Here is an 18,077-nt window from a genome sequence, read left to right as displayed (position 1 = left end):
CACACACACACACACACACACACACACACACACTGTGACTATACTTGCCAAGAGCTTACTTTCAGATTCAAAGTACAGTCATTTATAATAACTTGCCTATACAACGTGACTTCATTTCTAATTGTTCCACTTTAATAACAGTAGTACTAATTTAAAAAAAAAATCTTACCTCAAATATCTCAAAGCCATAAATGTCCAGAACACCCATGACCTTCTTTCTCACTTTGGTTTGTGCCTTAAAAGAATATTTCAAGTTAGTAACACAATGCAGGCATAATATAACACCAAGAGGCACAGATATGCACAAGATGTTTTGAACTAAAGAAATAATCCAGTTGTTCTGTTAAAGACTTAGAAGGTAAGAGTACTGCTGTGGAGTCCTTCAGAAACTTAACAATAATGACTTGGGCATGGAAAGTCGTGGCGGTGCCTCATGTTATGAAACAAAAAAAGAATAGACTCTGACTAAACAAAAAGCTTTTCGTGGTCACCGTGTCCAATACCCACTGAAGACCACATAAATCCTTTCCAAAGATATTTAAGGAAGATCATGTATGTACCTAAAAGAAGAAGTCATCTTCTCAGTGCAGTGCATACAACTACCCAGAAAAATGCTCACTGCTGTGCTGCGCAGAACACGAGAGCAGTCTGATCCCCAGCGAGATGCAGAGCATGTGGTCAAGCGAAAGAAGCAAGACCCCTGGCAAAGCTCAATCTTACCCTAAAGAATCGCCTTTTAAAGTGGCGATTGAATATTTGCTTAGAGAACTAAGCTTCTTTAATACAATGTTTGCCCTGTGAATACCATTTATTTATTACAAACAGTGTCTTACAGAGATTCGATACCTTAATGCTTTCGTTGATTCGATTTACCAACCATGAAAACAACCGGCTGTAGAGGTTTTTAGCCAGGGCATCACGGGCATAATAAGCCTATTAAAAAGAAAAAAGAACAACTTAACACGAACAAATGCTTAATTTCTATAAAATATTTAAAATACTTTAAAAATATTTAGACTATTTCAAATTTCCCTTTGGGGCAATTTTTATTACATACTGGCTAAGTAGTCAAACTTTAAGAGAATTAAGCAAACTTTTCACTCAGATTTCATTTTTTGCATCCCAGGAAATTCAGCTTAATATTCCAGAATGTTTTGCTATAAAAATATTTATCCTGATGTTTCAGAACAAAGGAAAAGCAAGAGAGGATCCCAAGAATAGGAAACTCAGCATTCATGAGAGAGATGTAATGTAGTTACACACAGACGGATCACTGAGCTGGACAACTAAACGCTTACGTTGTAGGAAAGAAACCAAAAAGTTGTGTCCTTAATACAGCAGCCCTCCCCACTCAAAGGAAAGGAAATAAAATAGGTCAGAAGAAAACAATCAATAAACTTTATTTTCAGTTACAAACCCAGGTCTTTAATTGAAGCCATAAAAAGAGAGAGTATAATTGATAAACTAATCAGGAAGAATATGTAGACTATCTCAAAGGATTCAAAGAAGGGAAGGATACTTTACGAAGAGCCATGAGAGATATAAAATTCCTAAAAACTGGGGCCAGTGAGAAGTTACAGAGAAGAAAGCCGCTGCCATGCACCCAGCCATGGCCCCATGCACCCAGCCATGGCCCCATGCACCCAGCCATGGCCCCATGCACCCAGCCATGGCCCCATGCACCCAGCCATGGCCCCATGCACCCAGCCATGGCCCCATGCACCCAGCCATGGCCCCATGCACCCAGCCATGGCCCCAGCCAGGCGGCCTGTGTTTAAGGCCCAGGATGCACACAAGGGAGGAGAGGGACTTGACCTCCAACTCTGATCCATAAATGCAGTGCTGACACAGCTGACACATAGTTTCCTCTCCCCACCCCATATTTACAAAGTTCAAAAGATTCCTAAACAATAAATAGGAACGCAATGTTACAGAGTATCTTATAAAATACAAAAATAGGAAAACAGAAAGATGGTTCTCTCAATCCAAAAACTTAATAACAACCAAATATGTAGGTTTAAAATCTTACTGTTTTGGGCTGGAGAGATAGCTCAGCGGTTAAGAGCACTGACTGCTCTTCCAGAGGTCCTGAGTTCAATTCCCAGCAACCACATGGTGGCTCACAACCATCTGTAATGGGATCTGATGCCCTCTTCTGGTGTGTCTGAGGACAGCTACAGTGTACTCATTTACATACATAAAAATAAATAAATCTTTAAAAAAATTTTACTGTTTTTATTCAGCTTTGAATATTATCTAAAAATGTTCTTCTACCGTGGGCTTTTGTTAAGTTGTATGAAGGTAAAATGCTTTTATGTGCTTATTTGTACACTTTAAACTGGTTCACGGGGATGAAACATACATGAGGCAGAAGACACACACACTCACACACACACACAAACACACACAGAGAGACACACACATTCAGACACACAGACACACTCAGACACAGACACACACACACACACTCAGAGACACACACACACAGACACACACATTCAGACACACAGAGACACACACATAGACACAGACACATAGACACAGACACACAGACACAGACAGACAGACACACACTCACACACACACAAACACACACAGAGAGACACACACATTCAGACACACAGAGACACACACATAGACACACAGACACACTCAGACACAGACACAGACACACACACACACTCAGAGACACACACACACACACATTCAGACACACAGAGACACACACATAGACACAGACACACAGACACAGACAGACAGACAGACAGACAGACAGACAGACAGACAGACACACACACACACACACACACACACACACACACGTTAATGATCCAGAATCCATAGGCTGGATGGAGAGTGCGGCTTTGATGAGAAAACCTAATTCTCTTGAATACCCTGGGTGCCAAGTGGCCAAGTGTATGCCTTAAGTACTAGCACCATGTATAGATGGCCCCACTGTCAGCAGTCCAAGAACAACTGTCCTTGCTGAAGAAGCCAGAGGCTCTGCTGTTCTTAGAAAACACTGGCCACTCGTGTACCTTGCAGACTGTAGGCATTTATTCTAGACTCTGCCCCACGGTTACCTGGCAACAGACAGGTGTGCCTGACTCACTTAAAAAGGGGTTGTTTGCCTCCTCCCCTCTCTCTTGCCCTCTTGCTCCTGCTGCTCCCCCCCTCCCCGTTCCCCTCTCCCTCAACATGCTCTGGACCGGCCTCTATGCCTGCCTTCCTTCCTTCCCTCCCTCCCTCCCTCCCTCCTTCCCTTCCTTCCTCCCCCTCCTCTCTCTCCCTTTCTCTCAACTCCCCTCCCCATGCCCTGAATAAACTCTTACTATACTATACTATACTATACTATACTATACTATACTATACTATACCATACCATACCATACCATACTATGGCTGGTACTTCAGAGGGGGAAGGGATGCCTCAGAATGGGCCTGCAGAGAAACTCCCTTCCCCTACACCATATCACACCTCCACCATATCCCTGGCTTCTCTATCTTTTAACAAAACACAACACAGACTGTAGTGTGTCAAGAATTCTTGTTAAAATAAATTGGTACGTCTTCACTTTATGAAGAACACGTCTTGTTAGGCTGTGGAATATTTATTGAATTCTTATTTTTTAGAGTGAGAGGAGAGCACTTGCTCTGCCCATTTCCTGGTTAATAATGAAAGCCCTTTCCTGCTTGTCTTGGAGACCCTCTGGACCAGGAGTAGGAAATTAAACTAGAAAACTTGCTAGAAATTGGAGAGAGAGAAGGAAGAAGGTAGGGGAGAAGAAAAGGGAAGAAAGGAAAAGAGGGGAGAGGAAAGGGGAGGAGGGGAGGGAATCAAGCGGGTGTACTCTTGACCCGAGGGCAGAAACAGCACGAGTGTGAGGGGAACACCACGGGTGTTGTCACCACTTCAGACCCTAAGCACACTATGAAAGCGCTTGCTTTCTGCAGCCCCTTGATGCTCACAGAGGAAAACCCCTGGGAAACTGCTTCTAAAGTGGCCAGCATCAAGCCTGGCCTGGAATGGGACACAAATGGCAGCGGCAGCAGAGATTACGTTGACACAAAGACCTCCATCAGAAGGAGGGTAAGAACCAGCATGCGGGGAAAGAGGAGGTCAGAAAATGGGGGACTTAGGGGCCTATTTGGTCAGAAAAATCTCTTTGGATGGAGTAAAATTACATGAAGCCCATGGATGGGCAACAGCATATGGATGATGGACAAGCAAGAGAATAAAATAATCTGGGCTCTTACGGAGCACCGCCATTGAGAGAAGTCATGTAGGTAGGGTCAGATTACAGAGGGCCCTGAGGCAAAGGAGAGAATCCTCCAGTACACACAGGACCACAGACTGTCTCAAGTTTCCAGTAGCTTCGTATTGGTATTCATGTCTGCAGAAAGATCTAAGTGCTCTGGGAGAAAGATGAAGTGGAAGGGTAATAAAGATGTTACTGGGACCTCAGGTGGATGTTATAGGTAAAGCCTAATGGAGTAACTGACCTGTGACAGAAAGCCCACCAGACACTGCCAAGAGCATTAAGAAAAAACCGCCCCTGACTGAGTGGCCAACCCCCTCAGATGGCTCAAGCCATCTTTCTTGACAAAGGTTTAAAAGATGTGGGGAAGTTTCACTCAGCAATAAAAGGTCACTCAATTATCAACTAAGAGGCAACTGGGTCTGGTCTGGATGAATAAAAGGCAAGAGGCCAACACCACAAAAGCAGACCTCAAACCCACATATTCCCATGGATCCTTGTGAAACGCAGGATTTTTCATGGTTTTACCTCACATATAACAACTCCCCTGGCTGCTGAAATGTCCACCTCTGAGGGTTCTCTACGGGTGACCCTCCATCAGTAACACTTTTGCTTATATCAGGATCCCAAACTGCTTACTCCTCCCCCAGACCACAGCACCCACCTCTCTGGAGGTATGGTCGAAAATAAATAAATTAATAAGAAAAGTAGCCAAGCCACCCTGGTAACTATGATGTGTGTCTAAGTCTGAGATCCTCCTGCACACATTCTCCAAGCCCAACTTGAGCTTCCCAGCCATGTTGGCTGCAGTCAAGCCTGGTTGATCCTGATCCTCAGGCTCCCAACCTGTCTTTTTGTTTGACATAGCATTTTGTCCATTATTTCTCATCTAAACCTCTTCTCTATCCACAGAGCTCTTCTCGGTCTCAATTTCTCTAATAGGGGTTCCTGTGGATCTTGTACTTGGCGTGCTTTCAAAGTCTTCCCAATTAAGTCAGTTGCTCACCATCTGACTGTGAAGGCAGCCAGCAATCATTTAAAAGGAAAGAACACACCCGTTCCACTGAGGGGAGGGCTGCTACAATGTCCAACCTCCATATGGCAAAGCACTTCCACGGCCTCGGAAATACAGAGAAAGTAAAGGAGAGCAGAAAGGAACAGAAGGGATGAATGAATTCTACCCTGCGGTCCCACAGTGGCTGTGACCACACAACCGTTCCAGTGCACCCAGGGCTGGCTTCAAGGGGGGTGGGACCACAAGATATGGTTGCAGGTCTGTGTGAGCAGTAGTAAGCCATTTAATTCCAGCCCAGAGCAGCACCAAGTAGTAGAAAAGTGTCCAACTTGCAGAACAAAGGATTCACACCACAAGGGCCTCCTGCTGCTACCTGAGTGCATTTACGTCACCATACACACATCTGAATTTCTGTAGGAAGACTTCTCTGGTGTGCGAAACATAGTTGCGAGAACAACGTGGAAGAGAGTCCCGTCTGACCACTGGGGCTTCAACCCATTCTCTTCTCCTGAATCACGGGATCGATCCCCAGTCACTCCTCTTTTACCTTGCTTTTAAGACATCAGCAATTCTGTTTGTGGCCTCTGGTTTCAAAGCAGACCCAGCAAGGCTCCACCACACCCCCTGGTTGCAAGGCAGTCATCTGCCTCTGGATTAGTGGTTGTCCCTATCAACTGCCTTTATTTTCCCTCAGGCTCTGCTCTTTTATGTCCAGCCAGAAGGACCCTTTGAAATGTGAGGCAGATCATGGTCACTTCCACTAGACAGTCCCGGTGGTTCCCAGCTCACTTTTCAGTGTGAATGGCCTTCCTTCCATGGACACCATTCTCCCTTAACTGCAGCACTGCATACTTAACACATGCTGCTTGCCAGAGTATTTGCTGTGTCTATTTATCTAGCATTCCCTACCTTATTTCTCAGCTCCCTAGGACACAAACTCATATCTGTCTAATTTTCCTTAGTGTTTCCAATGTGTAATGAGCACAGTAAAAATGCCTCTTATATATGTAAAAATGGCTTGGTCATGATCCCCACTATACCCAAGGCTGCTCCTGATAACCAAAACCCAGTGACGTTGTTCACTCAGGATAATGGACACAGCCTTAGAGCCCCGTGACGCCCTCTGGACAGTATGTGAGCAGAGACCCAGAGCACTGCTCTACACTGCACATCTGGAGAGACGCCACCTTGAGTGTACCCCAGGATCCTGACCTGTAGGTGAGCAGCCTTGGGGAGAGAGGCTTAGGACTGTGGTTGGGATAGAACATGAACCTTGTGTGATTGACCTTCAGCAGAATAAAATATAGCTTTTGTTACCCTAACAACACATATCTGCCATCTTGCTCACAATGATACTGTGGAATAGAGCGTGGCCACGAGGTAACCACCTGCAAAATAACATTTCACATAAAAATACCACCACTTGGGTTGGGGATTTAGCTCAGTGGTAGAGCGCTTGCCTAGGAAGCGCAAGGCCCTGGGTTCGGTCCCCAGCTCTGGGGGGGGGGGGGGGGGGGGAGATACCACCACTTAAGTAAAGCTTTCTTCTGCATGCTACAGTTTACCTACCTGAGCCACATTCAATGTGGTTGAAACTTTCTCCTGCTTCGCCTCAACCGTTCGGAAACTGAACGCTCTTTCTAAAACCACTTGATCGATGCTGGTCAACTCACAAATTTCTTTTAACTCTGTTAGGGAGTAGAGAGGAACAGACAGGGACAGTGACTGTATGATACTCATGATCGTTAACAAGTCCGCAGCTGTTCGTTCTAAATCATACTCAAGCCTATAAACACACGTGTGAATCAGCAGGCCAAGAGCTTCACTGCAGTGGTATTTCTGTTTACATGCACTAGTAAGTTTTCTGAAACCTATGATAAGTCCAGGGTTTGCTTTCTAGATTAGAAGCTCGGCAGACATTCAAAGAGTTCGCTAAGCCGAGCTGCTTCTCTACTAACTTACCATTTTTGTCTTTGATTTTGCTTTCATCCAAACCGTTCATTCGTGATTCAGGCTTGAACTCGATGTTCCCCAGTTTCAAGACAGCTGCCACAACCTCCAGGACAGACTCGGCCTCAGGATCCGAAAAGCCCACGATCTGCATGGCATTCTGGGAGGAAGAGAAGCACCTGTTTTCTCTCTATACGTCTGTACCTGGTGTTTTTTTGTTGTTGCCGCTTGCTTGTTTTAACAAGTAATGAAATTTAATGAATATTATTACAGATTTATTTCTGGGGTAAAAAAAAAAACTAAAACATGAAGCAATTATCTTGATAGGTGGATCCAAACTGTGATTTAAGAGTCTCCCAGGCACCGTGCAGAGTTATGGCAGAGTGTGGTACAGAGATAGGAAGACATTAAGAGGGGGCTGGGAGCTGAGCCTCAGTACCCCTCCCCCCTTTCAAATCAACCAGCTGGTTTCCGCAGATGGGAAAAACGGGGTTTTTTGTTCACACTGGTCTTCTGCTTCTAGAAACAAAGCCAAGCAAGTTGTTTCTGCAGCCTCCAGCAATGGAGACAACATGGCTTACTTTACGTACAAGGAAAACATTGGCTCGCAAAGGTGAATTGCCCCAAGGATACAAGGGACACATTCATTCATGCACAAATGCATATGGGGTGCCAACTATGTGCCAGGCAAAGTGGTTACAGAACCGGCCTTGGAATCAAGTCTTAAACAAAATCATGTCCAGACTATTGTTTCCATATTCGGGTGTTTACGCCGTTCTACACCGTGGCATACTGAGAGATGCGCTCTTCCTAGAACAGCTGCCTGCTGTCATTGCCTTCTGGATGTGTGTAAGTGTTCTGCGCTGCAGTGGGAGTAACGGACCCTTCTGTTATGGAAATGCTCAAACACATACATGAATAACAGGAACAAGGGGGGACCCCACATCCCTTCATTCAGCTTCGGGGGTCAATCTTGCCTCACCTCCTGCCCCTCCCCCTCACAGCTCCAGCTGTCTCATTTGGAAGTCAATCCCAGTTGCCATAATGTCATAATGGGAGTAATTTTGAAAGTGGATGCCACATAAAGACAGAAAGCAGAGTGTTATGTAAAAGTCGCTTCTTTTCTAATGAACGAGGAATGTGGATTCTTCTAATGTGTTGCCATTTTCTAAAGCTGCTTAAAAACGTAATTTTTTGCCTAAAAACACTTTCAACCTAACAGGACCCAAAGGCAAGATTTCACATCTGAAAATTAACTCTGGCTAAAAGATTACTTAGAATTTCAGTACACACCGAGAGTCATGTCCCAGGAAAATAGATGAAGGTTCCTCTTTATAAATGCTAAATCAGCATGCTCTAGTAAACATGGCCTTCAAAACCTTCCATGATTGTTGAGCTAGTGTAAAAGCCAAACTGATAAAAACATAGTGAATTCTTAGGAGCATAAATTAAAACGTAAAGAAAACTGAGCTGTAAGCAGTTCTGGCCAAGCAGGAAGGGGGTTACCCATTGTAAAAGAAGGCACTTCTTACCCTGACAGTTCTGAAATTGGCAGCGTCGTCCACACCATTCACTTTGGCAGAGTCCAGACTCAGATAGTTGTATCTGCTGAAATCCCGCTCCAGTTTAAGCTTGTCTGTGGAGTCATGCATACAAGTTGATACATTCTATCAATAAAAGTGCCACTCTTCACAGTTTCCCTTTGTACTGCCCAGATAACATGTCCTTTGTAATATGTATCAAGTCAACAACCAGAACAAAAAAAAAACCAGATGCAGAGAGATCAAAACCCACTTCTGTAACTGGTGCTGGGAGATATTGTAATGTGGGATTGATAGGTACAAGGAAATGGAAAATGCCCTTCATATAAATTGGCTTTGGATTCCTATGAATTATTCTGGAGTGATACAACCCCAAAGCTGAGAAGACAGGTTACAGACTGTGATCTTTTCCTGGCTCTGGGGGAAACTGTTACTGACAGTCAGAGGCTCTCATTAGAGCAGTAGCTTGCAAGGCTACAAACGCTTTGCTAATTATGTGTAGTGAGTGGCTCAATGACTTTTAATGTGCAATTGTGGATTATCAGTGAACATGGTAGTGAGGGTTAATTTTCATTATCAACTGAATTTAGAATCACCTAAGAGACATGACACTAGATGATCTGAGGTAGATTTAATACAGAGAAGACACACTGGAAACGTGGGTGGCACCATCCATGGAGTCCAAAGTAAACATCACCAGTATTCGCCTCTCTGAACTCTCGGTCTGCCCAGATGTAAGCAGCCTCACAGCCCCACTCCTACAACTGCAAATGCTGCTATCATCACGCCTTGTGCCACGCCTAGGGGCCACCTTTCTGTCCTTACATTGCTTGTCCCTAAGTAATGAGTCACAGACATAGGAAAAGTAACAAATGGAAGAGCTTGTCTCCCTGAGTGACAGACCTTCCCCAGCTACTCTTGTTTGAACTGTTGATGATATAGCCGGAAGCTACTGAATACTGATGATGTAGTCAATAGCTATTAATTTCCTTGTGAACTTTTTAATTCTCTAAAATCTCTAAAAGTCTAATTGTTTGTATTTAATTTACTTTTTTATTGAATTTTGTTTGCTTACATTTCAAATGTTATCCCCTTTCCCGGTTTCTCATCCATAAACCCCCTATCTCATTCCCCTCGCCCTGCTTCTATGAGGGTGTTCCCCCACCCACCCACCCATCGCTTCTCGACTCCCCACCCTAACATTCCCCTACCCTGGCGCATCAAGCTTTGGCAGGACCAAGGGCTTCTCCTCCCATTGGTGCCCAACAAGGCTATCCTCTGCTACATATGCGGCTGGACCCATGGGTAGCTCCAAGTGTACACTTGGGTTGGTGGTTTAGTCCCTGAGAACTCTGGGGGTCTGGTTGGTTGGCATTGTTGTTCCTATGGGGTTGTAAGCCCCTTCAGCTCCTTTAATCTTTTCTCTAACTCCTCCAATGCAGATCCCGTTCTCAGTTCAATGGTTGGCTGCTAGCATTTGCCTCGGTATTTGTCATGCTCTGGGAGAGCCTCTCAGGAGACAGCCTGTATCAGGCTCCAGTCAGCATGCACTTCTTGGCATCATTGGCAATATTGTCTGGGTTTGGTAGCTGTATAAGCTGATGCCAGGTGAGGCAATCTCTGAATGGCCTTTCCTTCAGTCTCTGCTCCACACTTGGTCTCCATATTTCTTCCTGTGAAAATTTTTGTTCCCCCTTCTAAGGATTGAAGCATCTGCACTTTGGTCATCCTTTTTGAGCTTCATGTGGTCTGTGGATTGTATCTTGGGTAATCTGAGCATTTGGGCTACTATCCACTTATCGGTGAGTGCATATCACGTGTGTTTTTCTGTGATTGGGTTACTTCACTCAGGATGATATTTTCAAGTTCCATCCATTTGCCTATGAATTTCATGAAGTCATTGTTTTTGATAGCTGAGTAGTACTCCATTGTGTAAATGCACCACATTTTCTGTATCTGTCCCTCTGTTGAGGGACATCTGGCTATTATAAATAAGACTGCTATGAACATAGTAGAGTATGTATTCTTGTTGTAAAGTCTTATTGTTAGCTTTTGGATAGCTACAAATATCTTCCCTATGACTTAAATTATTACTTATTTACTGTATATGAGTAAGTATATGTATGTGTGTGTGTGTGTGTGTGTGTGTGTGTGTGTGTGTATGCATTTGTATCATGGCAAGGGTATAGAGGTGAAAACTTGTTTGGTTTTCTCCAGGGATGGAACTCAGGGTGTTGGACTTGGAGGCAGGCACTTCTGTTCACCGCCCCACTTGTGCAGCCACTAATTCCCCATGCTTTTTAAATCCTTACTGAAAAAATTCTTATACAACTGTAGACCTTTACTACACGGTACAATTTTATTTCCTTAAATGGTACAGTTCTCCATTTTGATTTTAAATTTGTGAGGAGCCCTCCCCAACTATAATTTGGTCCTGGTGAAATACAGAAATATGAAAGAAATGTTGGGTGTGGTAGAGGCAATCAGAATAAAAAAAAAAAAAATGTTGCCAGGGAAAGCATACAGACTGAATATTGTAGAGAATGCTTCAGAATAGTCTGACAGTAAAAATCTCACCCCAGAACCATAGACTTACGGAGGAGTTCCTCAGAGGCACCCATAGACTTACGGAGGAGTTCCTCAGAGGCACCCATAGACTTACGGAGGAGTTCCTCAGAGGCACCCATAGACTTACGGAGGAGTTCCTCAGAGGCACCCATAGACTTACGGAGGAGTTCCTCAGAGGCACCCATAGACTTACGGAGGAGTTCCTCAGAGGCACCCATAGACTTACGGAGGAGTTCCTCAGAGGCACCCATAGACTTACGGAGGAGTTCCTCAGAGGCACCCATAGACTTACGGAGGAGTTCCTCAGAGGCACCCATAGACTTACGGAGGAGTTCCTCAGAGGCACCCGAGAGCAGCTGATAGAACACATGGAAGTTTCTTTCACCTCTCGGCTGCTTAACAACACGAGATTTCTCTAAAAGATCTAAAAAAAAAAAAACAACTAAAATTAAATTGTATAGAGTTTATTTTACTTTCAAATATATGTATACTTGATTTCCCTCTCTTTCATTGGTTTCATACTAATAAAACAATAAAAGAAATTATTACAACTCAACTGAAATCAACTAAATTACCAAATTAAGCAGTTACATCCAACAAGTCATTCAAGATAACAGCCCTTTATACTAATATCCTCTTTTTTATGGTCATATTAAAGTCTTTAAAATGTAATGTTACAAATATAAGTATTGAAATGCCTCCATTCAGATCCACATAATTATAATGCAAAAACAAAAACAAACAAACAAACAAAAAACCAAGCTTCAAGGTCCAGTCTGTAGGCGCTTCTTGGATGATATCTTGTTTTATAAGGTATCATATTGTTGAGCACACAGGACCATCTGAACTCATATCTGACCAGCTGACCCATCAGCCCCCACGCCCCCCCAACACTCTCCACCTTCTGGAGGAATTAGGCTGGGTTTTCTAGATCCTCAAGTTTTAGGATTTCCTGTTATTTAACAATATATTCACTAACTCCAGACACTTTTCCATCTCTTAAACTTAAGGACTCAGCAAGTTTTCAAATTTTTACCTAGAAACAAACAAACAAACAAATAACAAAAAAAAAAAAAAAAAAAAACAGAAAGGAGTCACTGTGACAGAATTACAGACAGTGGTCTCCTCCTGCCCTGAATCCTGCTAACTCCTCACCAGGTACACTACGGAGGGTCTGAGAACTACTGGCAAGGACCAATTTTAACTATAAAATGCATCTTTATAAATCTATACTTGTAATATAAACATTATAACAATGACATTCTAAACCATCAGGTCTCTGTACTTATATTACTGGTCCAAATCGCATTGAAATCCAAATATTATTTATTAAGCAGGTGTGAGCACCATGGGAATGCTCACTGATGGTTTCCATGTGTGTCTGAGGCATCTGAGGAGCATTTGAGGATGAAGGGTGAGGAGAATTCGACAACTCGGGAGACTACAATGCCCCTAAACCGTGGGTGAAGACTAATGAAGACTAGGGGGTGGGAGGTTACGTAGAAAGTGGAAAGCACAAACCAATGTAACTTAGGGGAAAGCAGCTGCAAAATTCATCATCTCAAACAATTAAGTATACACGAGTGCAGAAAAATAAGTGGTTAAAACTACAGTACAGTTTTACTTGTTAAGCAGGTAAGCTTCTGAGAGATCAGAACAGTACTGTACAACCACAGAGCCAAGAACCCAGGGGCAGACTCTGCACAGAGGAGCTAGTGCTGAGAGAAAATCCCCACTTCTAGAAGAAAGTAACAGACTAGGTGGGAAATACAAACAAGGGTTGATTCTGCTTTGTCCATTCACACATCAATTCCTTCTGGAATCAGCACCACTCACCCACTAAACACTAGGAACCAGTCACTAACACCAGGAACCATCACTAACACCAGGAACCAGTCACTAATAAACACCAGGAACCATCACTAACACCAGGAACCAGTCACTAACACCAGGAACCAGTCACTAACACCAGGAACCAGTCACTAACACCAGGAACCATCACTAACACCAGGAACCATCACTAACACCAGGAACCATCACTAACACCAGGAACCATCACTAAACACCAGGAACCATCACTAAACACCAGGAACCATCACTAACACCAGGAACCAGTCACTAACACCAGGAACCATCACTAACACCAGGAACCATCACTAACACCAGGAACCATCACTAACACCAGGAACCATCACTAACACCAGGAACCAGTCACTAATAAACACCAGGAACCATCACTAAACACCAGGAACCATCACTAAACACCAGGAACCATCACTAACACCAGGAACCAGTCACTAACACCAGGAACCATCACTAAACACCAGGAACCATCACTAACACCAGGAACCATCACTAACACCAGGAACCATCACTAACACCAGGAACCATCACTAACACCAGGAACCAGTCACTAATAAACACCAGGAACCATCACTAATAAACACCAGGAACCATCACTAACACCAGGAACCAGTCACTAACACCAGGAACCAGTCACTAACACCAGGAACCAGTCACTAACACCAGGAACCATCACTAAACACCAGGAACCATCACTAACACCACGAACCATCACTAACACCAGGAACCATCACTAACACCAGGAACCAGTCACTAACACCAGGAACCATCACTAACACCAGGAACCATCACTAAACACCAGGAACCAGTCACTAACACCAGGAACCAGTCACTAACACCAGGAACCATCACTAAACACCAGGAACCATCACTAACACCAGGAACCATCACTAAACACCAGGAACCATCACTAACACCAGGAACCAGTCACTAAACACCAGGAACCATCACTAACACCAGGAACCAGTCACTAACACCAGGAACCATCACTAACACCAGGAACCATCACTAACACCAGGAACCATCACTAAACACCAGGAACCATCACTAACACCAGGAACCATCACTAACACCAGGAACCATCACTAACACCAGGAACCATCACTAACACCAGGAACCATCACTAACACCAGGAACCAGTCACTAACACCAGGAACCATCACTAACACCAGGAACCATCACTAAACACCAGGAACCATCACTAACACCAGGAACCATCACTAACACCAGGAACCAGTCACTAACACCAGGAACCGTCACTAAACACCAGGAACCATCACTAACACCAGGAACCATCACTAACACCAGGAACCATCACTAACACCAGGAACCAGTCACTAACACCAGGAATTAGTAAGGAGGGAGCAGGCATGAAAGCATTCTTCCTCTTGGCTTTTACGTCATACACTTGTAACTGTGCTATACACAAACTAGCACAGATGTCTTCTCAGGTGACAGGATCAGCTGATGGCTGGGGGAAATGGCTCAGGCGATAAAGCATTTGACAAGCATGCATAAGGACCAGAGTTCAGAGAGCAGGAATCCATGTAAAACCGGATGTGGCTGTGCATGTCTGTGCTCCCGACATCACCAGTGAACTAGAAGGAGCGAAGAGAATTCCCACAATCTACCTGGACCTGCACCAGTGAATAGGATACCCTGGCCCAAACAAAGTAGGAGAGTCTCAACCCCTGAAATCATCTTCTGACCCTTACACGGCCCATGGCACATGTATCACACACACACACACACACACACACACACACGCACACACACGCACACACACTCAGAGAGGAATGACAAATTGCTTATAGTCATATAAGCATATAGACAGTGTGGGTGAGGAAGGCAGAGTAATTAACGACTCCAGCCTCTGTTCAGATCCCCAAGTGTTGGATACCTCCCTCCACAGTCTGCTGCTTACCTAACAGTGGCTCCTTAGTCACGGGGACAAGTGGTTGACAGTACTTAACACATCATTTCTTATGCTTCAAGACAAAGTCGTACCTTCAGAAAGCATGAAACCCATTGGCCACAATTGTGCAATTATATCCTACTGTGCGGGCTGACACCCGGCCCCTTTGAAATGTTGAGAATGGAGAAAGGAAACAGCTGTGACTGTCAGAGTCATCGCAGGTAATGAAGAATGCTGACTGAAGGTATCTGACCTATACATGCACCGGCATGGTCGGTAACGATAGCCATATTCACCCACGACTCAGAGTACATGCATTTATAAGGAAAGGTGCAGGAGGGAAGTAAAGCAGAACTTCTGCTTTCTTTCCATTGTTAGCATAGGTAGCCCTGAGAATCTCCTCTGAGGTTAACTCTGTCATCTCCACTTGATGGATGAGAAAATAAGGCTTATGTCCCACAGACAGAGTATGAACCCAGAGCTTTGGTTACTGGGGTTAATGGTTAAGCTCTGAAAATTTTCAGGAAAAAGAACAAGGAAAAACCTTAAGTATCTGGAAGATGCCAGACTTTATATAAAAACCCCTGAATTCACCAAGCAATTCCTCACACAACTAGGAAGCTTTTATACAAAGCGGTTGAAGGTTTTACAACTTATAATGCTTACTCGATCACCCCAGAGCCTATTTCAGTTTCTTCATGAGTTTTCATGGAAGTCATAAGCTTCTAGGTAGAAAAGTAATTAGAGGAGATGTTTGCCCCCAAATAATTTACTAATGCTTGAAACATTCCCTCTTGGTGCTTTGTGCTAAATGGGCATGTACCAATACAAGGAAACAGCATGAAGCCATGGCAGATAATTACTAAAAGTACAGGCTATACACTCAGTTCACTCTAGGGACTTCTCACCTGACCACATTAATTTACTTAAATGTGCCTTGAATGATGTGAAAATAGACCACTACTGGGTCTCTTCTGCCTGTGGAACTACTGTTGGTACTGGCTGGTCCTCTGATAGGGAGATTTAGAGAACTTATTACTCGATGCCAGACACTTAGTACAGCAGAGAATGTGAAAAATCTCCAGAAGCCTCAGTGCAACTGCATCTTGAGATGTAAACTTCGACATAAATTCACATTCTGCAGAGATGAACTTATTAGGTCAAACAAAGAAACAACGGGGACGAAGAAACCCTGGAAGCAGAATTTGTTCTTCTACCCAACAGGCCATCACCAGCTGACTACTGTCCGGCCTTCACTTCAGGGGCTTTCTAATTCCAAAAAAAATCACCAGCTGATACCCAAGATGTGCCTGCTCGTGTCTTAGAAATAAAACATCCATGATTGTACACGCTGGAAGATGGAGGCTTTTAAAATAGACAGAGGAATCAAAATGAATGAAATAAAAAAGAACGAAAGGGTTGGGAAGGAGAAGAAGAAAATCTCATTACCCTAGGGCATAACAAGAGGATTAGATTGCCTGGAAAAACTGTCTTCTTTCACACATGATCTCTCTCCTAGGAAAAGAAGCCTCATACTGAATGGAAAAGCAGAAGCTGTAGGCACTGTCCCCAGCAGCCTAGTCCTCGTCACTGAGCTGTGCGCTGCCCTTCCCTTCCAGTCGATATCCATTTGGACAGGAGGAGAATGTGACAACCAGGATGGACCTGCTGTCCACCCAAACCAGCAGGTGCTTAGACGTTAAGAAGAAATTAGATCTCATCAATGCGTGCTACTACTGTTAGGTCAATACAGAGAAAGCATCAAAAGAGGAATCCAGAATAAGGAAGTGGTCAGATTCTTGGTGCAGGCCTGTGGAAATATCACCTTCATCTCAGTTTTACCAGTGAGGACAGAAAATGCTGCAAGTCCATGACTCAGAATGCCGAGTGTCCCAGAGACCCCACACCTCCTCACTGGTGATTCAAGATGAACACTGGGAAAAAAAACACCTAATTTTATCTAATGCACGTAGGCCCTGTCATTAAAGCAAGGTGAGCTCAAATTACGTGTGCTTATAATATAAGAAACTATCATTATTATTCAATTTTAACCATTTTTATCCTGTCTAAAATAATTGCCTACCTCTTCTCCAGCTAACCAATAACCAGGAATTGCTGAGTGGAACTCAACATTTCCACTGGAAAGTCCAAAATATAAACATCCTTTAGGGACATAGACTTTAAATCATTACAATTCTTTTACAAACATGAAGACTGGAAATTGGGTCTCCAGGCCTCACATAAAAGCCAGATAGGCTTTTATAGTCTACCATAGACTGCTTGTAGCAATATCTAAGAAGGCAGAAGTTCCAGGCCAAGGTGAGTAGCGAAACTAGCCATGCTCATGAACTCAGAGTTTGACTGAAAGGCTCTGTCTCAATGAACAAGGTGGAAAAACAATTGAGGATGATCACACACACACACACACACACACACACACACACACACACACACACCAGCCTACACACATGTATCCGCCATACATACACATAGGGGAAAATGATCAAAATGTGAATGAAGCCCAGCCTAATTTTACAAACAAAATAATATGCCAGCCTAATTTTTTAATGATTTGCAGTCCTACAGAAGGCATAGTAAAGGCAGATATTATTTACACGTAGGTAGCTGCTCACCAGCTACCGTGAACTTGGTGATTGATTGATCTACAAGGTTCTCCAAATCCATCTCACACATATGGTGTCAAGAAACAAATTAGATCAGTTTCCTTGAGAATGTATTGGACCGGGCAGTTTCATTCCTAATCAATGATTTACCACCAATAAGATCAAAAGTAGTAAGTATATAAAAGAACAAAGCTACGTGCCTTTCACAATATAAAAAAGAGTGCAACCATGTTGCATATACTACAATGGTAAGAATGTGCCACAGAGAGGTTAAACAATAGGCCACAAGGAGACGACACACAAAAGCGGCAAACAACTGTACCATAAATTCACAAGAAATCC

The 18,077-nt window shown here is 43.7% G+C and overlaps 1 protein-coding gene across 10 annotated transcripts in view; it reads right to left on the bottom strand.

Moving 5' to 3' along the window:
- Myo1b (myosin Ib) overlaps positions 1-18,077 on the bottom strand; it is a 162,277-nt gene that overhangs the window by 41,031 nt on the left and 103,169 nt on the right. For 5 of the 10 annotated variants that reach the window (XM_039082950.2, XM_063266575.1, XM_063266578.1 and 2 more), the window contains exons 8-13: positions 11,626-11,757; positions 8,757-8,860; positions 7,237-7,384; positions 6,844-6,962; positions 847-933; positions 170-235 (exon numbers count right to left, since the gene is read on the bottom strand). In XM_039082950.2, coding sequence (XP_038938878.1) covers positions 170-235; positions 847-933; positions 6,844-6,962; positions 7,237-7,384; positions 8,757-8,860; positions 11,626-11,757 — 656 coding nt within the window. The other 5 variants (XM_039082953.2, XM_039082955.2, NM_053986.2 and 2 more) reach the window with 2 other exon arrangements.

The sequence above is a fragment of the Rattus norvegicus genome, chromosome 9 (assembly GCF_036323735.1).
Source record: "Rattus norvegicus strain BN/NHsdMcwi chromosome 9, GRCr8, whole genome shotgun sequence".
In the NCBI taxonomy this organism is placed as follows: domain Eukaryota; kingdom Metazoa; phylum Chordata; class Mammalia; order Rodentia; family Muridae; genus Rattus; species Rattus norvegicus.
The sequence above is the reverse complement of the archived record's forward strand: the minus strand, read 5'-3'. Positions and strand labels throughout refer to the sequence as shown.